The 27454-nt window shown below is 37.4% G+C and overlaps 1 protein-coding gene across 4 annotated transcripts in view; it reads left to right on the plus strand.

Moving 5' to 3' along the window:
* LOC149704971 (uncharacterized) overlaps window positions 1-27454 on the plus strand; it is a 209428-nt gene that overhangs the window by 116736 nt on the left and 65238 nt on the right. For 2 of the 4 annotated variants that reach the window (XM_089865114.1, XM_089865113.1), the window contains exons 3-4: window positions 13287-13398; window positions 16023-16203. Coding sequence is in view for 1 of the 4 variants with exons in the window: in XM_089865112.1 (XP_089721238.1) it covers window positions 22887-22932 (46 nt within the window). In the remaining 3 variants the exon portion in view is untranslated. Of the gene's footprint in view, window positions 1-13286; window positions 13399-16022; window positions 16204-22441; window positions 22933-27454 lie in introns of those variants that run through there. The other 2 variants (XM_089865115.1, XM_089865112.1) reach the window with 2 other exon arrangements.

A 27454-nucleotide genomic window follows, 5' to 3' on the forward strand; every position in this document is an offset into this window, starting at 1 on the left:
CGGAGTTTTTTTCTTCTTCTCCGCTCACCCCCTCCTCTCTCTCTCTCCCTGTCTCTTTTCCAAAACATCCCATTTACTATGACTTTCGGATCAACTTTTACTAAGCCTAACGCCCGTCTCGACGTTTCCCATCAAAATATGTCCCAAGTACATCCACAGCGAAAGAGATAGAAACCCAGACTATTGAATTGACGAGCCGAACGGATTGACCTATCCAAAAAAAAAAAAGATTTTGGTATTCCTCTTTCGGATTCGGGGGGTTTGGCGAGAAGGAAAAACTGATAGAGAGGTTTTCAAAACTACTTTCGTCTCTCGTTATTAAAAGTTTAGTTTCTCTTTTTTTATTTACGAAAGTGTAGGCATACGAAAATCATTGATTTTCATTTTTCTGTTGAGGGATACCGTTTCACTCTTTATGGCGTGTCGCACTAAGGTGCTCGTAGAATGCAATTTGTGATCGAGGCGTTGTTTAACTCCTGAACCCTTATATGCAAATTTATCCCTATAAGAAACCAACCTAAGTCTACGCTCTATTTCAAGGCAATGAAATCACTTTACGAGGTAGCTCTTTGATTTTCAAGAGCAGATGACAATGAGAAGCGTTAGATACACTCTTGAAGTAAAACCATCGCTTGTTAACCCTGAAATAGATATATTGTGACGTGACGTATGCTAGTCAGCGACAATACCATAGATGACAAGTACATTAGAGAGAAAAAACTACTTTGATATTTTGAAAAGTCTGTTGAGGGTTAAGAAAAATCGAAACTAGCTTCATTTGTTTTCTTTGCGCACGTTCTTTGCGCAGCGGCGGGACACGAGGACAGTGATGACAGTTTGAGCTGCGCATTGTCTCTGTATGCATCGTAATGCAATTTCAATCCTCGGTACCGTGTACTGTTCTCTCTTGTGTATTTACCCCTGTGATAAGACCACGCTTCTTAACACTCAACCTCATTGTAAACTGCTCTTGAAGAAGAGTGTATGGCTCTTCTATCTTTACTAGCTAGGGAGTAAAGCCATGGAAGTCTAGATAAAGAGAGCGAAGGAAGAGAGGTGATGGTTAGAGGCTGAGGACGGATGAGAGTGGGAGGGTTGGTGGAATATACGTACGTACGCCAGCTATCTATTACCAGAGATTTATCACGAAAGCTATAGAGTGATATTAAAACGTCAGAAAGATTTATCGCTTTCTTCGTGCAGCCATCTTGGGGGCACTACCAAATTTATTCGGGGGTAATGAATATTGGCCCCCGCGTTTAGTCTGAAACCCAGACTAGCTTAGACTAAAACGAAAGAAGATCTAGTGGTCCTTACGCCTGGGTGAAGGACCTGAGAGTTTGGATGGAGAGTATAGAGTGCGCTTCGCAGCTTTGTACATCATCAATCGAACTTGGCCTGTTTGACACTCTCGATTAAGTTATGGGGGATCAACGCGTAAAACAGAAAGTAACGTCGCCGCATAAAATTACGCCTTATCATACGGGATACTCGGAAATATGTGTTATCGTTCAAGTTTCGGGGAAGTTCCTTCCAAGGAAACCATTGATAAAGTCACTTCATTTAATTTTAACGTTCGTATCACGCCCAATGGAAGGGGTCACGTGGTTTCTGGCTCGAAAACTTTCCTGTCTGTAGTGTTTTAAGGTCGACCTGCACTGCCTCTAGCGGTGCTTCTTGGCGCTAGGGAAATAACCCAAGGACACGGCTACACCCATGTGGTTTTTGCGTTCTTTTCTGGAATCAATGGCCTGGTCTGTATACATCAGTGACGTATTTCCTACGTCATAATTAAGATATTTTGCATAATAGTTTCTCGCCAGATTAAGATGTCGCTATTTCACCATGGGAAACGTTTCCGTTCATGTTCTTTATAACCGTTCTTGGTATTTTGAAATTCGAAATTGCTTGCTATATTGAGAAATTGGTTTCGAAAGAAAAATCCCCAACGTTATATCCCCTGAATTATCGCACTAACTTAGGCAAATGGAAAACTTTTAAGAAACTAATTAATGAAATCGGGATTTACTTCTTTTTTTATTATTCAATTTCACGCGACCCGAACCGAAAGAAATAAAAATAAAAATCCAAAAACGGAGATTAGCTCGTTAGGGTTTGGGTGAAATTCCGTTGAACAATCTAGACTCGCGTGGAGAAATAAAAGAAAGAAGAAAATTTTACCAAGGCCTAAGCGGCTTATACCAATTAAAGGAAAACCAAACCTTCCTCTAATGGTCGAAATGGCGCGAAAAAGAACCGCCAAAATCCCAAACCTAACAGCTGCAGACCGTTGAAATTTTGATGATTCTCCTTTTTTATATTCTAAGGATAAAATAGAAAGATATTCAAAATCGCAATCGTAAAGTAATAAATTCCACAGTCATTTTAACTATTTCTTCATCCCGAAATATAGGCTATACATCGACACTGCCGATTTAAAAAATCGATGTAATATGCTGCAGACCTTGGAACTGTACAGATAATAATACAGCCCTTTTTTAAAGCTTAATTTATTAGCAAAGACCTTTGATATCAACAGTAGTTATCAAATATGATTTAATGAATAATTTAAAATAACAGGATAATATAATATTGGTGCATCCAATGTTTTATTCGGTACAACCCTATTTAAAATTGTTACCTCGCAGTTTAGCAAATACGATGTTACTTATCGAAATATTTTCTCTTTTTTGGTTGAAGCCACATTTATGTTAAGTTTATTCACGCATCTATGAAAATAGGCTTCTCGGATTTTCAAGCCCATTTTTTATTCGCGGCTCGCTGTGTTTTTCTCAGTTCTAAACTATATGGCTCAGCTATAAGCGCGCTTTCCTCAAGAAGGTAAGATTGAGGGACGCTGAATGGAAATCGCTTTCGGTCCCGGCCTTCCTCTCGAGGGACTACATGTGGTATGCCAGGGTTTTCCCATATAAGACCGACGGAAGAGAGATAGGTAGGAAGGGAAGGGATACGAGCGAAGAATGAAAACGAACCGAAGAAGCCTTGCCCGCTATTCTCCTCTGTCTTTCCTCAACTTTGCGGTTACACGCTCTTCCTTTTCCCACTGAGACCCATCAGCCGGCACCGCACAGCAGCCATCTTGCTCAGGACTTCTCTTCTTTAAAGGAGAAGTCTCGAGGAAATGTATCTTAAGATTCGTTAATTCGATAACTGGTTCTAAAGCCTAAAAATTAGAACGATAACACGAAATTAAGAGAGACACGATGTTGTTCAAAGATGAAAATTAACGCAGGTTGATTATCACCATTAGATAGATTTGGTTAAGTCGTGAAAATACGGCTTATGATTAGTTGATTCGCTAACAGATTCTATTACAGCTCAAACATAGCTTCAAAATGAACCCAAAAACACCAAAATCGGTACATAAATAAGAATGTTAGAGACGATGTTGTTAAAAGATGAAGATGAATGCCGGTTATGAGTCTCATCAAATCATCACTTACTAAAATGAGCATAATGAACGAATTGATTTGTGTGAAATTTACAACTTAGTTATCGGCGTCAGGTATAGAAACATTTACAGCGTTGAAGGATATTTCGTCCAAAGTCTATGGTACACTAGACCATGATGGCTGGTATAGGGAAAAATAGAGCGTCGTACATCAGAAAACGGAAAGCTTGAGAGGAGATAGGGAATGGAGAGATGTTTCTCTTTCTATACTGTATTCATCCAAGGAAAAGATGGAAAGGAATCTTCGAGGTGAAGATGGGGAGCGTGAGATGCGAGGAAGAGGAAAAAGATGGAGGGATGATCATATATATATATATATATATAAAAACCCACCGGGAATGGCCCACGCATTTGAATCCCTGGGATCATAGCGAGAAGGGTCGTGCCTCGAACGACGACACAACCCTCGTGTCTCCGAGGTGACTGTACCAACCTTGTCAAATAAGAACCATAAAATAATCCTGGCGTGTGGTGGTGTACTCCCACGTGAACTATGGCTGCGAAAGTGTAAGTTATATTGCAGCGCAATAATGAACAACCACAACGATATAGAGTTAACGCAGTGTGCTAAATATTCGTTAATCCTTTGTTTTCAACTTTGAAGAGTCACTTGTTTTGAGGAATGAGTTTCACGCGCTAGAGGAATTGAAATAATCTAATGCCACGTGTGATTTGTGAAAGAACAGACGCTATCTTATATTAGACTAGTCCTAGTAGAAAAGCCCGTTGCGAGCTTGCGGCTCTAGTATATAAGTTTTAAAAATTCACTAAGGAACAAAGTTTTTCTCGAGGAATGTCGTGTTCTTTGTAAAAACATCAATTTCCGTTAAGCCTTTGTTTTCAAATTTTGAAATTCCGCCAGCTTTAACAATTGATAGAGTAATGTCAGATGAAAGTCGAATCTCTTTCGTACGGCGTGAAGAAGAACAGCAGACTTTTATATAATAGATAGCTCATCTGATCCTAATGCAGACTGTAACTGAAAAAGATAAGCACTTACACCACCGCGATGCTTCAAAGAATGAAATCTGATTTTCCACACAATTCCCCTTTCGGGTATGGTATGATATAAAAAATATATATATGAAACCGCCGCGCTTAGGGATAAAGAGGAAAAAAATATGGGAACATACCTTGAAAGTCCACGCTAGAATCGCGGGGGAAAAAATATTTAGAAAAGCAAAGCTAAAGTCCGGTAGGCCGAAAACAGCCGATAAAAGTTGCTGAATCGCAAAAATGTTTATCGGTGGAACTATGTCAATAAAACGGTATAGTACTACTTTTGTCGTTGCCCTATTCTAAGTCTCGACTCTTTTGGACGATTCACTTTTATATTTCCTCAGAGCAAAAAGCTCCCGATACTAGATTCCAATACGGATAGACGATCTTTTAGAGGCAGTTGTTGCCTTACAATTCCAGCAAAGTGCACTCTAAAGATAATTTCTTGGATTTCATCTACCGTTTTGTAACGATTCCATTATAGGCTCTTATCGTAAATGATATCAGAACTGAATAGACCTTTTCGGTGTTAAAAAAAGAGGGTAGGCAACCCTCAGTATTCGGACATACAATTATATTTCATCTACAATGGCTTCTCCGCGCACTCTCATAATGCAAAAAAGACCACAGCGCAGCCGCCAAAAACCGAGATGGAAGGCGAAGTTTTACCCCACTGTGTCTTTCCCTCTGTTATGATTAGAAAGACCTGTTTTAACCAGTGTGTAACTTAACAATAACTATTTGCATTCATAGATCAGTTACTTTGGTATAAACGTAGAACTTTCCCCTGTAAGGCATCAAAATGCAGCGGGTGAACCACTTTTACAGGCTCTCGTAGTAAATACATTAGGCTCGTTCAGCCTGTAAAGTTGCTTTCCTGAACAGCAAGCAAGCGCGTATAGATGGGAAGCTAAACTTCGTTGAAATCTAGCATTATCACCGTTAAATCGAGTCTTCTCTTTTATCGAACCCCCTCTGTCCCGGTACAGATTGAGCGTGGGGGATTTGTTAGGGACAATAATCGAGGGGACATTCTGGGATTTTTCCCCAAAGAAGCTAGTTTTCATTAAAGCGAGCGGTGTCGTGTGTGCCCGGTTTCGCTTCCAAGAGATAAGAGAAGTCGAAAAGCTGAGAGCGAAACTCATTGAAGAGAGTTCGGTTCCGAACAACCTCTGGTCTCTCTCTCTCTCTCGATTCTTCCGAGAAATCAAGGTGAGTCCCGGACGTGTGCATGCCACGGGAGAAGCCATATATACATCGCGTTCCAACCTTAACGCCGGAGGACTTTGAGAAAAAGGGGTAAAGTCAGAAGTTCATTTGTTGGAGGCCATACACACAAAATCAAGTGCAGTTACAAAATCCTTGGTTTTTGGGGCATATTCTACGTCTAGCCAATCAGTAACGTGCGTTGGGAAATTACACACTGGTATACAGGGTGTTTCTGATAAGTCTGCCATAAATTAAGTGGGATTTCTTTGGGAAATCGATTTTGAGACGAAAAATGTAACTTCTATCTCCATTTTGTTTGCCCTAAGGGACACTGTTTTCGAGTTAAGATTGTTCAGAGTATTTTACGGATGACCCTCTTAAATTTAATTAAGAAACTGATTAAGACAGTGATTAATTAATAATTTAATTAAGGGGTCAACCCTAAAACACTCATCAAATCATAACTTGAAAACAGTGTCCCTTGTGGCAAAATGGAGATAGAATGTACATTTACGACCCAAAATTGATTTCCCCTTATAATTAATGCCAAAGTTATCAGAAACACCCTTAATAAAACGAGTAGAAAGTCAATCTAAACCGAGGGTAGTAGCTTCAACTGATGAACGTCTGGTAACTCTTGAGTTTGCAAGAACGGAAAGGCGCTTCAGATTAAGGATGAAGGGTGACGCTGTCTTATCTAGTGTCGTTTCCTCAAGGCGCGAGGGAGAGCGGTTTTGGGGCGCTTTTCAAAAGTGGCTCTCGCGACGGAAAAGCCACCATGACGATTATTCTCTGGGTACGGCAAGAAATCGATGACGGTTACCCTACGCCAAACCGCAGAAAAAAAATAAAAAGATCTTTAAAACTTTTAACAAGCACTTTTACGCCGTTTTATCTGTACTATGACATTTTTAACCCTTTTTTACTCTTCGATTTCTGTTGCGAGGCCTTCTGGGGTTTAATACATGTTGATGGAAATACATCCCAGTGTTGTTTATGAAATTTACAAACCGGTTGAATCTCAGAGAACGCTAGAACCTCGTCTGGAAAATAAATAAATAAATAAATAATTTTGCCTTCTTCATTATTATTTACTTAAACAATAGGGTTATGGTAGTAAGTATCCGTGGAGTCATGATTCTCCGGCCACTGGAAAGCAAACAAAGTAAGAGGTTGTAAGATATCTGGGTGGTTTTTTGATTAGTTGAAATATGTGTAACAGGATTGTTAGTGGTTTAAAAAAAGCCAGAACTTAGACTAAAATCCTTGGCAAACCTTTTAAACGTTAGTTTTGAAATCATACCTAATTCAGCGCATGAATTTTACTTATAACATCGCGGGGAATTATGGAAATAGCCAATTTTTCTACAAAGCTCCGCCCTGCCTAGGATGAGTAGTAATACCTATGGTTATAGAAGACTTACGGTTGTAAACTTACGCTTTGAGCCTCCAGTCAAATTAGATCTGATTTCTTATATTTCTTGGAAATATATTTTCTCAAATATCACTTTAAAACAAAATAGGCCTAGGCCTACATTAATAAATGAAACTTCTAGTCTAGTCTAACTATATTCGCTAGAACCCAAATGCTATTCATTCTTTAAAGTTTCGAAATTGAATTTCTTATAGTTGATCGTATTTCATTTCTACGTCTCTTAATTATTCAACGTCTTTTTCCAAGATATTTGACTCTGTTAGGGTTTATTATCGTAAATCATTTTAGATAACAGTGATATTTTCGCCGAAACTGAATTTTGCGTTGCGTAAATAATAAATAAAGATGATATCTCGATAAAACTTCTCTGATAATGCTCCTCTGATATTTTGGGTGCCCCCGTTATATATAAATAAACTGGTATCCCGAAATTTAGTGCATGGTCGTATGAAGGGAAGAAAAAAATAAATGGAGAAATTTAATTTGTTTGACTTTAGGCATAAAGTGTCGTAAGTTCTAAGTTTCCGAGTTCTTTAAGCGCGGGTAATTCGCTTTAGGAAGGATATTCTGTGGCAACTCGCTTTACGAAGGTCAGTAATGCGCTTTAATATAGATTATCCTATGATAATTAGCTTTAGAAAAGATTATTCTATGGTAATTTGCTGTAGGAAAGATTATTCTATGGTAATTCGCTGTAGGAAAGATTATTCTATGGTAATTTGCTATAGGAAAGATTATTCTATGGTAATTTGCTATAGGAAAGATTTTGCCATGGTAATTTGCTGTAGGAAAGATTATTCTATGGTAATTTGCTGTAGGAAAGATTATGCCGTGGTAATTTGCTGTAGGAAAGTTTTTTTTATGGTAATTAGCTTTGGAAAAAAAGACAAATTCAGTCTAATTATATGAACCGAAATTATATGTCTTTACATACGAGAACGATTGCAAAATTTATAAATTGGCGAAAACTAAATATACTACATTTTGTGCCCAAGTTCTTAGTTCGTATATTGCGCTTACTTCTATTTTTTTTCTGGCCGGGGCCCTAAAGGGTTTGGTAGTTATTACGGGCGTTGAAATTCCATCGGACCATCGCTTAGGAGCCCGCGGGGTCCCGGACGGTGTAATATTAGTTTTCTAACGATCCTTAATACGTTTAACCCTAGCGCACTCCCCGGGCTCATTATAGTCAGAAAACGCTTTCTCCCAGTTATTACCGAATAATGATAATGGAACTGAAATTGTCCCTTTGTTCTTCACATAATTCAATGGACCTTCAATCTGAAGGGTCCTCATTTCTCTCTCTCTCTCCACGCGTCCTTTATTTCAAATCTAAAAGGTTGCCCGAGGTTTTTCAACTGTTTCCCTAAATAAAATAAATCTTTATTTTTCCAACCATGAATTTTTCTTCGCTTCCACTGGATTTATACAGAATGGTCCAAAAATTTTGGTAGGTCCGAGTGGGCAATTAATTTTGTGTCGAAAATGTAATTTCTGTAACATTTTGGTACAAGGTATAATTGCAGTGCTTTAGGGATGACCTCTTAAGTTTAATTAAGAAACTGAAAGGCAAGGTTAATTTAATTAAGGGGTCATCTCTAAAACACTCTAATCATAACTATGGCTAAATTTCATAGAAGTTATATTTTCGACTCAAAATTTATTTCCCACAGAACCTCTGCAATTCGGTCATACCCAACACTTCTTTTTGTAACACCCTGTATGGGAATGTAATCCAATCAAGCGCAAACTAATGTTCGTTGAATTAAGTCAATATATTTCTTAAAATCTCGTAAATTATTTATGTCGGATTAAATTGCAAAGACACGTCCCTAAAATAAATATAAAGCTAATCATAACAAAGTCGATCCCTTTTAAATTCAAAATATAGCGAGAACGGTATAAAAATAACGGTATAAATCGAAATGAAAAATTTAATTTTTGATTTATAACGTTATTTTACCCCAGGAGAATCGGGCGAACCACCTAGTATACGGTATAAGGAGGTCTTTGACAGAGAGGAACGTCTGAGAAGGGAAAAATATAAGTCGTAAGTCGCCCAAAGCGCCATGACGAATCATCATCCATATTTGTTTTCTTTGGAAAAATATAGTTTCTGGTTTATTGAAATGAGCCTGTGTGACTGGGCGTACTTCATAAGACACCTTTTTCTAAAAAGTATTCGATACTTCCTGGAGCATAAGTTTCATAATGCTAGAGACTAACAGCTCGAGTTAGTTCGAGAACGACAAGCGAGAATTGCAACTACACTCGGTGGTTAATTTTGCAGTCCATCTAGTCCTATTTACTTTGTACTAAGCCTTTGACAGCAGCACCTCACCAGGCGTCGCTTTACCTCGAATGTATGACCAACGTCACTTCATGACAAGCTCCAGTTTGTAACCAGTGACAAACTTATGGGGAACGTATCTTATGAACTTTTGTTTCTACCAGTATACCAAAGGCAATTAGGAATAACGCGATGAGTTTTTCATGATTTTTACTACGCCAAGTTCCACTTTATCTATGTAGCTTTTTTAATCAATTGAATTTACTTATGGCGGAACTTGATTATTTTAATTTATAATCATAGTTTAAAAGAAGTTCGTATTGTCTCACTTATCTTGTTATTCAATGAAATAAGAGTAACGTAACGCGACGGGAAGACCAAGAGGAGAGAGAATATATATATGAACTATATGATTTGGATTTTGGCTATATAGTTGGAGAAGTTATAAAGAGAGAGAAGAGGAGGGGTTTGTCCGGCAGTGTGTTTCTCAACTCGTATAACATCCATATCTGCTTTGACGATGCCATTCGGGGAGAGAGTACGTAGAATATAAGCGCGGTGTTATAGAACACGGTCGAGTCGGCGTCGACTCCCGGGAAAAATCAATCCTTCATTTTTTTTCCTAATGGGAAAATAATACCCTGGAGGCTTTTGCAAGAAAAATCTCTCTGACCTTCCCCCTCAATCTATTGTTTTTCGTCCGATGTCCCATGCTACCGAGAAACGCTAAATCAACACGATGAGGGAGCTTCTATACACTGTATTGGCAGCTTGGGGTTCCACTAACATCGCTACTGGACATACTGTGATATAGTATTAGAAGAAATTCGTAATACTGAAGTAATATTTCATATTTCATGGGTTTTTGTTTATAGAGGTGTCTTTTTCTTCTTCTTTTTTTGGGATTGGTAATTGTTTTTTGGGATGATCTGGCACAAGAAATTGGTATACTAAATACCAGACTTAGGAACGATGCAAAATTTGTATTAGTATTAGTATTAGAATAAGTTCATCAGATATGTTACCACGATAAGTTTGTCACTGCTTACAAACTGGAGCTTGTCATGAAGTGAGTGAGGTAGGTCATAGATTCGAGATAAAGCGAAGGAGGCCTGGTGAGGCGCTGCTGTCATAGGCTAAATAGGAAGATGGACTGCAAAATTAACCGAGTGTAGTCTGCAATTCTCGTTTATTTTATTATTTTGAAATTGGCCAGGCTCTGAACATCGTGCGACTTGTTTAATAAAAAATATATGACTAATGGAAGTCGATCTTTTGAAATGATGACATTGTCTAAATAAAATTGGAGGCCGAACTGAGCCGCATATGCAGGAAATGTTTCGTCTATACTAAGACAATCGAAAGTCTATAGATCCGTAAAATAATATTCAATAAAAGCAAGATAAATACTTTTTATATGCCCAGAGGAACTCGCGGAGGAGAACCGCCGAGGGATTGGACACTTTTTAACTATTTCTTTGTATAATCTTACCTATACTATGTTGCAATAAGTGTCCAACCCCGCAAGGAACCGCCATGGTCCAAATACGACGCTATATTCGAATCAAAAATAACGCTTTTTATACGTATAAAGTTTTCATATATTTGAAAGATATTGGTGCTTGAAAAAATAGGTTTTTTTAAATTTTTTGACAGAGAACGATAAAGGCTTTTGAATTTTTTTTTTAATAAAAACCATCGATGTTACGATGTTCAAAACCAATAGAAACATAGCGATAAATATTTTGATTTACAGTCATTTGATCATTCATGGATCTTGTAAACCCTATAAGAGATGGAAAAACTAAACCCTTTGTCGATACAAAAGCAGTGACACGAGCGAGGATTCTAGCATATCAAGGTCATTTAATTTCAGCACTGTTTAAAGGTAGGCGGGTAAACGGATAGAGATAGTTATGCTTAGGTGAAGTAACTGTGGTTTTTCAAAATAGTTCAACGTTCTTGGAATCGTAAATATGTTCTCATTATTTTATTGAATATTTTACGCAGTTACAAAAATATTGTAGACTGGTTTGTAGAAATTTGCTTACTCGCTTGCAGATAAAATGTCTTTTAAATTAAGGTTATACTATTTTTCGTTCAAAAAAAACCCAAGTTTCTTTACGGATCTTGTCTAGGGACGGTTTTTCATTAAAAATTCCGTAGACGAACGCGATATTTCAAAGGAAATTAGATTTATACAAATGCATACATATTTTACAAGCAAACGTTGGGAAAAATCTAAGGGAAAATGCTTTTATTTTTTGGGACACGTTATTTGTTATTTTTTACTTTAAAGAGGGAAAAATACATGACGAAGCAACGACGAAATTTTATAGCGATATTGTATTCCGGGAATGCTACTATTCGGATTCCCCGACAATCTGACATCGTCAGGAAAAGATCTTGAGCTTCTTTTTTCTCCTTTGACTTTTTTCTCTTTGCCTTCTTATTTAAACCCGGAGAAACTTTAGGTTTTTCGGTTTTATTATTCTGACAATTTAAGACTTGGTCCATTTGTTGTTATTACATGGAGCGCGTTAAGAATACTGTAGTATAGCGTGGGTACACTAACAAAACTGAATTACAATTACTGTGCAAGTTTGCACTTGGAATTGTGCGATATTATAAAAGATTCAAACATATTCTAACGCCTCAAATGAGCCGAAAGTAATATTTTCGTCGGATAGAAATTCAAAAAAGAAAGCGTAATATTAGAATGAAGCTCTTCCTGATTGGTCCACCAATGAAGCTAGAGAGAAAGTGAGACTTGGAACCGTCGGAAGGTCTTCAACATCTTCAGAGCCTCCTTATTTAGATGTCTTTGATAAAGATGGAACCACTCATTTTAAATTGGAAAAGAAAAACCCCGGCAAATGCCTTGTCGATCTTGTTGATCTAAAATCGCGATGTTTCTCCAGTAGCTTCCCCTTCTGTCTGTGGGTTGCGTTACTTCCCCGAGCGCGGCGCGTTCTCGAAAAGTAAAAAATGCCACCAAACTCTTGGTGGATTTTCACTTTTCCAGGGCCACGAGTCAAGGGAGGCGAAGCCCTAGCCCCTACTACTAATAAAATGAATCGGTATGAAAAGCTAGAACCCTTAGAGGCTTAGAATCTTGTGATCTGCACCCTTGAGGGCCCTCGGGGTGTCGTGGCGTCATATTCACCAAAAGGTGACGACGACGATGAGCGAGGGAGAGACGGGAACGTACGTACAAGGCCTAAATTGAAGTTCGGGGGATTTTTAAGCTGATGTCGTGTGATCGGGATTGCTATCTCTCTCGAGACGGAGAAGTTAAAACCGCGCTGACGTCATCATTCTTTTCAATCTTTTCTCTCTCTCTCTCACTCTCTCTCTCACTCTCTCTTTCCGTATACCGTCCCCTTTAACTCAAAAGACGCCGAGTTTGCGTGCGTCAAAGTGGTCTTCTGGCGCGCGATGATGGGACACCTTTGGGTACGTGTAGCTTATCATTCAATTAATCAAGACTTTGGGATCCTTTAAAGGAAGGGTGAAATTTAAAATCCAATTATTATTAATTATACCTCTAAGCGTAGCATAAAATTCTGGAAAACAACTCCTATATTTAAAAAAAATTGAAAAAAAGATAATCCTTTTTGTGTTGGCTTGATTAAAAAGTGACGGTATGAAGTCAATATCAACTCGACTTCAATCCGTTTTTAAAAAATTAAAGTATTTTTTTTTTTGACCCAATTTTGACTAGTCTGGTATTTGTTAAGCATTTGAATCAAACCAAAAATTAATCAACTTCATTTTCCTTTCCGTGCAATCTCCCTTTAAGTCAATTTTAAGTATACAGGTTTAAGAGTTAGTTCACTGAACCCAGCAGATCACTTATTCGATTTTACTTACCATTTTAGGTTGGAACAGATCATTTCACAAATATTCGCACACGATTGGGAATAGATTACTTCGTCACCCCGAGGCCACTGCTCTATTTACCAGATCATCCCGGGGGAAAATTGGAAATCGGTGAGTAATTTTTAATCAATTTGAAAAGTTTTGTCCGGAGGGGAACCCGAGCTGTTAACTACGACCAATTCATTGATTGGTCAGTTTGAAGTTCAAGCAATCGCACCATAAATATTTAATTTTTTTTGTGAGAGTTGCAAAAGATTTAGTTAAAGATAGAGTAAAACTGTTAGTTATTTTCTACACTCACGTGATGTAATTGAAAAATTATGATATATTTATCAAGTCCAAGAAAAAAATGAAGGTTTCTATAGGTGGCTTAAGAGAGAACTTAGGGAAGGGATGACTTATACAGAGAGGATGGTATTTTGTTCATGGTGGACGCCATTAGCCTCACCAAAAAGTGAATTGACGCGTAATGAAATGGACGTCCGGGAAAATCGAGGACGGAGTTTTTTTTCTCTTCTTTTTACTTTCGTTTCTTTCTTATCCTCCTCCCACGCCCTCATCCCCATCTTTTCCCATCCTCTCTCTCTCGCTCGCTCTTGGTCTTCCCTCATTCTTTTCTATACTCTTTACTGGTGGATTTGGTTAAACGGAGCAGAAGCGATCCCGATTTCCCTGCCTGAGATATTATTCAAGAAGTATCCCCATCGTGCACTTTCATTCTACAAATTTTACTCTCTGAAGTTCATTAACTAAAGTAAAAAGAACCCTTCCACTTAAACCTCTCGAAAGTACGGTATTTCAATAAATACTCAAACGGATTATCACCATGCACCTATGCCTACAAGGATTTTCCTCGTTTCATTCAATTTTTATGAAGTTTTAATATTTCAAAATGAAAATTGGAAAGCACAAGTTGGTAATTTTGCTCGTGTGAGTCATGTGCAAAATATTTCTTTCTGACTGATATCCTGTTTACCTCGGTCACCTTTTCCCATCCAAGGAGACTTGTTATTCATTTAAGCTTGTTTAAAATAAATAAATTAATAGTTGCTTTATAATTATATTGTTTATAAGATAAGAAAGTTATCGAAAATTATGGAATCTTTCTTTAGTTAACGAACTTCCAAGGGGAACTATAAGAAATAAAAAAAAATCTGGGGCTTTTGTACGACGTATGGGCATGAGGGGATCCCAAATTTTACTAAAAGGGTTTAAGAAGACCTAAAACTTTTATGGCGGGTTTTTCGATTATATATTACTTCAGTATCAAAGTCCTAGGAAAATACTGGAGTATAGGAAAAAAAAGATTCTTCGATTTTCTTCCGCTCTAACGAACCGTCCAGCAACCTCTTCCCTATTCATTAAAGTGTAAGTGACACGCCATGTTTTTTAAAGAATTAATTGTATATTTTAACACGCGGCGAATATAGTGTCACAAACTCTTTAAGGACCCCCAAGAAACTGGGACCCCAAAATATATTTTTTATTTTTTTTTCTTTTGTTTTGAAATTTTATTGGCACCCGCGCTATTAAATCAAAGTTGGTCATTAAGGCGTCAATTAAATTTCCGCTTGATTTAATTGCATTTAAAACCAGTTTAACCCTACCTCCCATATGCACTGGCATTAGCGATAAAAGCAAATAAATTTTGGCTATATAGGCCCCCATAAACTGTAAGCTTTTATAATGTATTGTATTTATGATATAGTCTGACTAATCTGCATGATTTTAAGCTACTATATCTTGGGAGTTTCCTACTAAATACTTTGCATGAAATATAATTTAAAGTCTGTTCTTCCTCACGTGTATTAACTAATCACGTGACTCTTTATCCATACGTAAAGTCACGCGCGCGCAATTCAAAATTTAGACCAGTTAATTTATTCACAAAAGCACGTAGATTAATTTCACGTGGAATAAATTTAAAAGCGCGTGAAATCAACGAATAATTTTGCTCGCGAAAGTTTAATTATTAGGGTTAAGATAAACCCAAACCGCAGTTAAGCCTTGGAAACCCGAGTATCCTTCACTCTCTATTTTGTATCCACTCCGGACAATATCTCCTAAGTCCGTATCGCATCCGATCGGAAGGGTTTTTTTCTCCACAGTTTATTTCCTTTCTCCTAGTGTTACTCTTTTCGCTTCTTATAAGGGGGAGGGGAGGGGGAAGGGGACAAGTACAAAGTTAAGGGAAGTATCTTGACGGAAAAGGAAGATCGGGACATCTCGATTAAGATGGAAAGCTCGCGAGAGGCAAGAGATACGGTCAAGAGATCAAAACGGGGAAGAATAATTGAAGTCAATATCCCAGACCCGCACCCTCAGTGTGAGAAGTTCCCTTTTCCTTTTTCATTTCCGAGACCACGGGGGCTTTCAACCAGACTGTTTCCTCCCCCCCCCCTCCCATCCTAGCCCTGTCCTCTAAGAATCCTTAATGCGTAAGATGCAATCGTAAATAATGTCCCTTTTAGATAGGTGCGATTTCTTATCATTAGGGACATCGTATGTAAAGAGATACATACCCTAACTTTGTTGTGGTTTTTTTTTCTTCTCGATTATTTATTGAATGCATTATATTATGACAAAATTGTTTAGACAGCTAAGAAATATCCTGTATGCGTATTGATTATTACTCCGTGCTACCTTTTTTGGTGTTCTCTGCTGTAGTTTCGGATTATTGTATCGCTTAGAGTAGACTTAAGTTCATATGTTTAATTTTAAAATTAATATTTCAGGAATATCAATTGAAATTTGAGTGCCGAAATTTAGAAGAAGGTACTAATATAAAGATGTGTGAGAAATTGTGCGCAATATTTATGGAGGTATCAATTTAAAAGGATCAAAATTCAAGGACGGACAAGGCTTAGCTTCAAACAACTAAATTTCTGGATTTTCTTTTGTGATTTATTCTATATGGTGAGTACTTGTTTTGTTTATTTTTGCACGAGTATTTTGGGAAACATTCTTTTCATAAGATAAATACGACGAAACTGGCTCGCAATGAAATCCATTGCACCAATTATAATTTATTCAAAACCAATTCAGAGAAAATGGTTCAATATATTTTTGTTTTATTAAGTATTAACCTTTTCTCTTATTAAGACTCGATTCTGTACGAGTAAAATATTTAAAGAGTATAATTTGAAAAGGCCGTTTCAAATGGTTTATAAATTCTGTTAAAATTCGATTTGAACGACTATTTAATACCGATAAAATTTTGCGTAATTAACAGTCTGGGGAATTTAGCAATAATCTACGTGTTAAATGGAACTGAATAAGGAGAAGACGTAGGTTATAATTAATAATTCAATTCGTACATCTAGAGAAAGATGTAGAGCGCGTCGACCCAAGGGGGACCAACTTAAATTGGAATTTTATAATAAGCACACGATTCTATTCGCTTTCAAAATACTAAAAGATCTGACGTTCTACCGATTAGAAGCCGTTAGGAGCTTGTTTATCGCGTAATTTATTAGTCTCGGACCTTCTTGGTCATTAGCGAAAAATATCCGTGGAACGGGAAGGCGTGTATATAATACACGTACGCGGATACGTTCAGAATTCAGGGATACGCGAGTCCATTCGAGGGGATAACTGCTACGAATCATGTAACGAATGTGATACTCTGTGACAATTTTTATGACAATTTTGACAAGAAAACTAAGTACTTTAAGGAAATAATGTTTTACTTATCGCTGATAGTGTTACTTTTGCAAAAAAAATCGGTTGAAAATATTTCCAAACTCCCATAGGATCGAAATTTTGTCAAATACAACACACCCCATTTCGTCACAGCAGCAGCCTTTGGGGGGCCTTTGCCCCTGAAAAAAACCCCTCCGCGCCTTCTTAAGTCCCGAAGTAAATTGGATATTTGATCGCTTCGTTTTATAAAGTGATATTTAATACAGGGGGAACTAACTTCACCTTATAAGGGTAAGGGTAAGGGTCTCTCACTCTCTTTGCCCTGATCTTGTAGAGAACTAGGACCTTATAAGGCAACCTTGTTTAAAATCAATATCAATCTATCGGATCGGCTTTCTTATATTAAACCAGCGGTTCCCTCCTTTTTTTTTTACTTTTTTATTCAGTTTTTGAGGGAAAATGGAAAAATCATAACGTTTTAGAGAAACTTACATTGTAATTCAATTTCGGTAGTCCTGTTTTTAAATCATTATGGGTTCCAAGATTTTTATTGAATCTGGGTTTTAAAGCCACGTTTTCACGTTTGATTTCGAAGATAATTAAATAAATTTTAATTAAATCTTATTTAGTATCATAATATACCTTAATTCGTTAAGAGAAAAGTTTTAATGTTAATTAAAATATATTTAATTTACAATATAAAACTTCTCGTGACGTAAAAATTATAATTTTGTGCTTGATAGATGTCTCTATTGTACCACTTTTGAATTTGAAAATTCATATTCTCGACAGTCGATGGACACTTGTCGGCAACTCCTTCTGTCTCCTCCATGGAAGATTTAAGTGTATAAGCTTCCTGCTTAAAAAAAAGAGAGAGTTTGGTTACACTTTGATCGAGTGTTTAATTGCATTTAAAGACTTGTAAGAAGAAAATGAAACGGGAACGCCTTTAGAAAAAATAATAAAAAAAACCCGGGAAGAGAATGGATGAATAAGAAAAAAATTGATCCTACCTTACTGCTCTAACCTAATTATTATATGAACTAAGATTAAAAAAAATTCTACTTTGTTCTATAGGAATTAGGAAAGCATATTTTAGCTAAGGGGCTGAAACTAAAGGGCAAGGTTAATTTCCCATTCAGTTTATTTGACCAATAGTGAACCATAACCACAGAGGCGGGGCTTCTTGGCGCCGGAGCGAAATAACCGAACATAGTGACCGCTTCTCTGCGTGTTATAAATGGAATTATCTATTGATAATTTTCATACCTGGGTTTGAAAACCCAAAGCCAAGTCCCTATTGAATATTTAAGAGCGATGATTTTGTAAATCTCAGGCAGTTATTTTTTTTAAATTTAAGACGATACTGTTAAGGATATTAGTTAAAGAAGACTATTTATTCTTACGTAAGTTAAAATACAAACGGAAGATTTTCATTTACATAATTATAATTGTCTTTGGTATCATTTTCAATTTTCATCTGTTTATATAGAAACAAACATTAGATATAGTTTGTATATGTAAGAATATTTTTGCCCGAAATGGGAATTTAATATTTATTTTATGGATGGAAATATAATGGAGTATTTCGTTAGAAATTTCAACCGTAACCTTCGTTAATATAATTACTCTAAAATTGACAAGCGTATAGCTAAGTTGTTTGTGAAGTTGGAACGAAATGGCCCGTAACAAATAATCCACTATTCTATTCTAAACTCCTTTTGTTGTAGTGGAATTTAATCAACCTAATTTTCTGAGATTTAACTTATTATCATTTTTGGGCTCGTGGGAGTCGACTAAAATTGTAAGAGAATTGAGAAAATGGGTTCAGGGGAATACATTCGCCAAAATGCAGTGTGTGTATTCGTTATAGTTTTAGAAGTATCATTTTAAAGATACGAAGAATTCACCTTTGAGCATTTTTCGAATATACATTTTACGCTCTCTCTCTCTCGCCTTTATAAACTAGTTGATGATGAAGACGAATTTCCATTAAGAAAATCGTCAGTGAACCGCGAGTTAGTATAGTAACTCGTTTTATTCCTTTACCCGCAATTCCTCCAGCAATTTTGAGTTATTTACAGTGGAGTTTCGCACCAGCATAGAGTTCATGTGGTTCTTTCCAGCAATTATGGCTTTTTCCTTCCAGTAATTACGGCGATTTTCTACCAGCAATTACGGCGATTTTCTACCAGCAAATACGGCGATTTTCTACCAGCAAATACGGCGATTTTCTACCAGCAAATACGGCGATTTTCTACCAGCAAATACGGCGATTTTCTACCAGCAAATACGGCGATTTTCTACCAGCAAATACGGCGATTTTCTACCAGCAAATACGGCGATTTTCTACCAGCAAATACGGCGATTTTCTACCAGCAAATACGGCGATTTTCTACCAGCAAATACGGCGATTTTCTACCAGCAAATACGGCGATTTTCTACCAGCAAATACGGCGATTTTCTACCAGCAAATACGGCGATTTTCTACCAGCAATTACGGCGATTTTCTACCAGCAATTACGGCGATTTTCTACCAGCAATTACGGCGATTTTCTACCAGCAATTACGGCGATTTTCTACCAGCAATTACGGCGATTTTCTACCAGCAATTACGGCGATTTTCTACCAGCAATTACGGCGATTTTCTACCAGCAATTACGGCGATTTTCTACCAGCAATTACGGCGATTTTCTACCAGCAATTACGGCGATTTTCTACCAGCAATTACGGCGATTTTCCAATCATTTGTTTCAATAATTTTAGTACGCTGTTAAAAATGACTTGTTGATTTTCCTCCACGCAGCAATTTTAACTCTTTAGTTTTGCATTTTTTATTTGCCAGTCATTTGTTTCAATAATTTTAGTTTGTAACTAATTTATAGTTTTAGATTCATTGAATCATGACACTAAACTCTTCATATATTCCAAAAGTTAGGTATATATACGGTGTACGAAAAGAGAACAAAAGGTTTTAATAATACAAACGTTGGCTATATCGCGCTTTTAGAGTTAGCTGCTAGAGGGAAGAGAGAGATTCCAAGACACCTTTGCAAATGGTCCGATACTTAATTTATTCCATCTTATACAGAATCCAGCCTCGTGCGATTAAGCTACGCTCTTCTCGGAGAAGTCTCAGAAAACGAAAACCGAAACTTTTCCGTCCGTCTTTGATATAGACATATATATTTTCCTTTTCTCTATACAGTAGTGTATTCTCGAGGCATTCCAAGATTCGAAACAAGTACTATAGAATAGGGCACAAAGATATGCATGCTTGGTAAAGCGTGGATGGTTGCTGGTTCCTCTATTAGGGTTAACGATAATAGGACCCTGCAGACGTTTTGGCGCATAAAGCTTGGGCTGAATGAGAGACTATACCGGCTACAGACGTCCGTCCGACACGCTAGGAGCGGATTATAAGCACCACTGAACCTCTGATGGTCTATAATACCCATCCTTTTACACTATGAAAAGATACCTCTAATAGCGCCTAAGTCTGTGTGTGTGCATTCTATGCGAAGCCGGCTAGGGAAATGTTAACCCATTGTCTTTTTCTTGTGACAAGGACAATATTCTAAACCTATTTTATTTTCAAAAGTATTTTACCAATTGCAGTTGTATCCTTTTTATCAAATCAAAGGGTTAAATCTAAATTTTTATATTGAACACCAAAAGGCACAGGGTGTTTCTGTTTTAGAAGCAAGTATTTGGGATCCCACGTTCTCCGTAAATGACCACATGTTCTGGTGACACAATTTGACCCTAACTTATGGCAGACTTATCAGAAAAATCCCAGGGCTGTATTTCTTAAATACCTCATTTTGAACTTATTACTAGTAATATTATTTATTCATTTATGATGCTGTATCAAACTGTTTTTCGATTTGTTATGTTATCACTCCCTTTTTTGGACGTAATATGCCAATTGGAAATCAATATACATCAGTTATATAAATTATACTGGCCACGCCTACGAAATGTTTTCTTAAGCGTGATAAAAAAACAAAATATTGATTTTGATATTGCAGTTAATCCAATAGACATTATTTTCTATTTGGGTAATTGGACTTGCTTCAGAGAATAAGAAAAAACTTGGTTATTTGATGAATTAGGCATAGGTCTTAATTCATACATGTAAATACATCTTTTTTTCGTGGATTAATTTCAAAATGGACGTTTTTAGTGTTTTAAATTGAAGATTATTTTTGTTTTTTCCTGGAAATTTCAAAATCCCACGTGGTTACACCCATACACTCACTTGAGCCTTCAATATTAAATCGGGCTCAGTTATACCGACTGCATCGCTCTTTTAAGCCTCGCAGTTTCACAAACAAAAGGTTCCCCGTTGCTCGGTTATTCCCTACTTTATTCTTTTAAAACCCTGACGCGAGTAACGATTCTTGTAAAGGTAACATCATCCTACACCCACTCCGTACCGGTGCTCCAACCACTCTTAACCGTTTTCTCTCTACTTGAAATCATAGATGTTAGAAATAATTGATTCGATCTTGAAACGATATTAACCTACCTTGCGTTGAAAACCTAGTATTTATCGGCTTGTAAAATCAGCTCACCTATGGACTACGTCCAACCTCAAGTTGACCGTAAAATTTCTTAATAAGCGCTCACTGCTATCCGAAAATAGTTTCTCCCAATCTATCGATTTTGTTTTATTTTATAAATATTTCGTTTATCTATGAGTATAAGACGGATTAACCAAAACTCGCCATCCCGCTGCTCTTATTATTGTCAGGCGCTAAAATGACCAGTGGGTGGCCTGAACGAATTACGCGAGGGGATACCACAGAGAGACCCACCCTCTGTCCGTGGAACAGAGCTGAATTGATTTGGATAATAATGAAACAGTTTAGAAAGCGCTCTATCCTCCTTGTACGTCATTCTTCATTGGAGCGTGGACGTAACCCTAGTACACCTTTCTTTGCTTCCTCGTGTTTCTAAACGAAACTCAACGGGGGCCATTGGAACCGGGTACGTAGCTGCCCTTCAACCAAGACCCCTATAACGCGTATGGAGAAAGCGAGGCACTTTTGGGTTTACTACCTAGTTCGACATGGTTTTTAATCCCTTGGAAATTAAGGGTTATCAAGGGTAATGAGGTGAACTTGTAGATCTGGAAAATATTAGGCATCGATGCAATTAACATTGTCTGAAATATCCACCTTCTTAACCTAGGCCTTGTTCGATACCATTTATTCGTAATGTCAAACATTTCGAATGTATTAAAAATAATTTAGTGCATTTCCTATTGCAGTTGAAACCATCTTGTTGAACGTTCAAAGTACAAAGATACTAACGTGGGGTTGAGAGGGAAGGGGGTGGGGCAGTTTCTCAGGGAAAGGGCTAAGGGTGTCCTAACCCCTTATTCAAATTGATCTTGGGGCGACCGCCTCCAGATGGCGCTTTCGATCCTGAGGAAAGAAAGAGGGCGTGCGTGGGGAAGGAAGAGTTAGACCGGGTAACCGGGGCGGAATCGTTCGAACCCGTAAGTTTCGGGCTACCGCTAGGCCAAGAGAGGACGGTTTGCTATTGCGACGGTGTTTGGCTGCGCTACTCTAGTACCAAGATATCGTCGGAGTGAGAGCTTGGCTGGCAGGCAAGTGGGCTTTCAGATCTCTCTCTCCAAGAGTTTTTGGGCCAACGGAGCCTCACTCGATGGGATTAAGTCGAGAGATACACTCGTTCTCGCAGTTTGCTGCGCGTAGCAGGGAGCGAAAAAAGTCCCTGCCATCGCCGATACAGGCTCTTAAATTTTCCTCGAGACACCGATAACTTCTAGTTATTATAATTAAGTCTTAATCAAATATTGTCGGGTTTTACTCTTGAAAGTTTTTAATACGCCACTCGATCCTCGTCGGACAATAATTGTACCGTAGAAAATAAAACGCGGTTGACCAAATAACTAACTGAAATCATTTCAAATATCGTTGTTAGGGATGATTTTATCGCCTCATCTGCTTTTTGTTGCCATCATCCAAGAAGGTTTGTTGATTCCAAATATTATGGTCTTAGATCTGAAATATTTAGTTACTTTGTGTTGTGGTTGTTGTGGTTTGAACTTTGGCTTCGGGCGGGAAAGATTTGGGGTTAAATAAATAATGGAAGTTAAGTGGTTATCTTCTATGTATATTCAGAGAGAAGTTAGAGCCTTTAAGGTATAAATAAACTAAACTTATAACCGTCTGGAGATGGAAATAAATAAGTTTACTTATTGGCTTTAGCAATAAATGTCTAACTGAGTTTAGGAATGTTATTGTTTATTACTTAAATTCAGTTGTTTACTTGTAAATTTATTGTTATTACTTCACTGTTTCCGAAAAGCTAAATATTTACTTTCTCGATAACTAAAGTATAATTATTAAGTCGCTTTTCCTAACTAAATATAACTCCGCGGCTGGAGAGATCCAAAAATAGGTTCTATTGGACACTATCTTTCAGCCACGGAGTTTACCCACGATTGGGGTTAACTTTTGTAGTCTTTGGAAAAGATAAAGGTTGACGTTTGACCGACCTTAAGCCCAAAGACTATTTATCTCAATTGAAAAGACTTTAACAGATCGCGAACCCAACGATTAAGTCTAGAGTCTAAAGGAGAGAAGGGATAGAAGCTCAAGAGCGAAAGGATTGGGAGAGGCTGAAATCAGTGCCAACACGGATAGCCTCCGGAGAGTTGTTCTAGGAGAATGCTAGTGTCCCTGGTAGCTATAGTTTCGTTCTACCCTGTAGTATACGTATCGCAAATGTAGTTTTGCGTGTGATTAAAGTGAGTTGCAAATTATAATATAGTCTGAAATTATAAGGATGTTTGCTTATAATCAAGAGATTAAAACACAACTTATCCTTACTAACGTCCTCCAATCTGGACTTAGTTAAGACGATTAAGGAAAGGGTCGAAACACCTATTTACAATATTTACAATATTTTTAATAAGATACGATACTGTCAAACGATTGGCCCTTAATATGAAGCGTTGGGGAAAATAATTCTATTGGAAGAACAGTACCACCTGATGGCATTTCCCTTTCCATAAGTTGTAAATAATCTTTACTACTTCAATATTCAAGCTTTATTCTAGAATAATTTTGCGAGTATCCCTTTGACAAAAGGGTCTCTTCGGAGACATCCCGAGGGTGATTTATGGTTCGTCCAATTACGTTTTAAACGTCCGTTGACACGTTAAACATTGTTAGATGTCCCGAGCTGAAATCCTAGTTTAATTAAACAATTTGCCCACCCTAAATCTCCGCGGGGCCCTACTACCTTCACTCTACTCTAAAATATCCAGCGCACTCAAATCACTGCAGTCAGTGTTAGCCCAAAATACCCTTCAGGGATAGGAACTGGTTCGAAGTTTGTCTTTCAATTTTAATTTTATATAAAGCCTTTTGTATAGAACAGTAATTAAGTCCCAAATTGAATTGTTTTCGAAAAATATACTTAAGTAATTAATGAAGCAGATGCGAAGAACTGAATTATGCCAATGGCACTCGTTTTTACAGGTCATTATGGTTTAAAGTTTAAATTTGTGAAAGGTTTGTGATCATTGTTTTATTTTGACCGAGGGGTTTTGATTTTATTATTATTTAAGTTTTAAGAATCCTAATTTTAGAAAATTAATTGGTAATTAGAGAAGTTAGGTTAATTTTGGAAATAAGCAAATATGAAGCATTAATTGAGAAAATAGAATTCAATGTGTGTTTTAATTTACTAGATTGTTTTAACGACTTTCTTGAAACGCCTGCTTAAAAAGTAATGTTTTAATTTTCCTTTCATATTTGCATTTCTCTATAAAAATACGAGTGGCTATATTCAGTTTTTATACTCCTAAATCTTGCACTTGCAATATATACTCAAATGATCCCTCACTTGCATTAAACGTACGGGGGGAAATTTTGTGATAGGTCAGTTACCCTTTGAATGGCCTTTTCAGAAAAACGTTGTCCAATCTTGCGAGGGAAAAACCGAAAAAGGGGTTCTTTCTTCCCTTTTCTTCATTAAGGCAAAATAATTAAAGAAGTTGTAAAAACAAGAGGCAGGCGGGACGGGACGGTCCTGGAGCGACATTTACGAAAAAGGCGCGGAGAAAAAGAACTTAAGATGTGTAAGGAGGAATAAGTTTCGAGGGGGAAAATGTTCTAAAATAACTAATTAGGAAAACTAACCGAGCGGTTTAATGTTCTCATCCTTGGTTCCTTTTATTTATTCTTATTAACATTGTTTAAGAGAGGGAAATCGCCTCAAAATTAAGCCTAAATTCTGTTGGGAATATCGTCCCTAGCAATCCCGTGCCTCAAACAGACCCGGATAAAGTTTATATTAGCCCAGGGAGACACTGCATAGAGAGCCTTTCTCCTCCATTTCAAAGCTTTCAATGTATGAAGATCCAACGTTTCTACGCATTTGTCTTTGAGTCATGTTTACAATTTTTCAAACCAGACAATACGTAATGCGTTCTCTCTTCAAACTTATTCAACAACAGATATGAGCGTAAGAGGCGGGAATCGAAAAAGATTCCTCACCCCTGTAGGGTCTCCCTGATTAATAGCTAAATAGCTAGTGAACCTAAAGAATCGTAAACGAGTCGCTCTGTCCCTAGAATTAACCTAACCTAGCTAACACTAACTTTTGGTTTAATTCATTTCTGATTATATTAATAGGAACATATCTGGTCAGTTTAATAGGTCGGCTAATAGAGACCAATATCCAGAGGTAATTCATGCACCAAAATTCGAAGACTCCATTGATGTATGGACAATCGTTAAAACTAAATAGCCCGAATTTTAGATAATATAATTTCTATGTCGGTGAGTACTAGTTTTAGAATAGGGCCTTCCTTGGTCAACGGTAATTCGAGTTAGCGAACAGTACTTGCAGAAGAGAATGAGAATATAAGCTAATTGGGTCTCGCTATTAGCTATTTGGGAGGGTTATTACGTAAATGTTTAGGGTAACATTGTCGTAACTTCGATATGAACATCAACATATCCTAAATTTTTCTATGTTTTTTGATAGTTTTTGTGCTGACGTCTGTGAGGTCACGCCCCGTGTTTGTGTCAGTACCTACATAATAATAGAGGTCTGTTTTAGCTATCAAGGCTAATCTGTATCTTTTAATTTCGTCATTGGTAAAGAGTTTAGGTCCGAATGAATAAAAATTGGAGATACACTATCCCTTCGCGGAATTGTTTAGCCTTTTATGGGTCAGAGATTGAATATTGACTTATATTTTGTTATAAAAATATGTTTAGTTGGAAAATTCGTTCATTTAAGACTTACATTGTTTTTATCCTAATAAAAGCTAGTGGGGTGATTGGGTCGGATTTCCATAGAATCCCGATTTACATAATTCCGGGTCAACGGCGACGTCAAGCGCCCCTAGCGGTAAACAGACTAGACTAATTATCATCAGCGGGCGACCTTTAATGGTTCACCCTTTACTATTAAAATTCTCTTTCATTCATACCCTCTCTCTCTCTCTCTCTTTCTCTCTAGAATTCTACATGATCTGACCGTAGGTTTCTAACGCTATTAACACTAATAGAGTTTCGTCTCTCCCTTGCATTTTACGAGTAGAAATATCCCGCACGGTTCAGGCAAAATTATGGGGAAATATCGGCCTCTTTTGATATTGTATCGTGTATACATACATACATACAGCGATGGAGATCCCGTTCGCGTCCTATAGTGAGTGTGTGCACACTTATCTCTATAAATAAGTTCGCTCTTGCACTCCAAGTTCCTCCTTCCCAAGTACACCTTGGACCGGAGCTCTCCTACTTTACTAGCACTAAGCCTACAAGGATAGAGGTGGAAGAATTATTATGCTTGTCCACGACACCAGTAGTTCCGGATGTCCATTACTTGTAGTGATTAAGTTAGATGGTAGCGGGGTTCAATCCTGGACTGAGCAATGAAGCTGTTGCTTCTGTTTCTATTATCAACACATAAAACAATTTTTTTCATGATACCATTTTAATTCGCTAAGAGTCAATACTAGATGGAGCCATAGTTTCGACCTTAAATTCAAGCGCCTCTATGGTGGCTCCATCTAGGGCCAACTGTCTCTTCGCATTTTAGTTATTACCTCTAATTATCCGCGACCCTATGCTAGTGTTTCTCTTATGTATTTAAATTGTGACCCATCGAAAAGATGGTTTAGATATTACTTCGGATAATGAATTTCTGGTAGCTCTTATACCTCGTGCTATGATTAAATTCAATTGGTAAGACGCCTCTCTCCAGCTCTCTCTCCCTCTCTCTCTCTCTCTCTCTCTCTCTCTCTCTCTCTCTCTCTCTATCTCTCTCTCTCTATCTCTCTCTATGTCGCCATCGTATATTTATTAGACGACGGAGATATAGATAAAGAAATTTAAGAGCTGTTCATCTTGAGCTTCCTTCATCTCTTTACTCTCCCCCAAATGTCTGAGTAACGGATTAAATAGCAACACCGCTTGCATCCAACCGGTGTTAAACTTGATAAAGAACTAAAAGATGCCCTAATGGA

This window comes from Phalangium opilio, unplaced genomic scaffold, assembly GCF_054372755.1.
Source record: "Phalangium opilio isolate 3A_F unplaced genomic scaffold, DU_Popi_V2 ptg000014l_1, whole genome shotgun sequence".
Taxonomy (NCBI): domain Eukaryota; kingdom Metazoa; phylum Arthropoda; class Arachnida; order Opiliones; family Phalangiidae; genus Phalangium; species Phalangium opilio.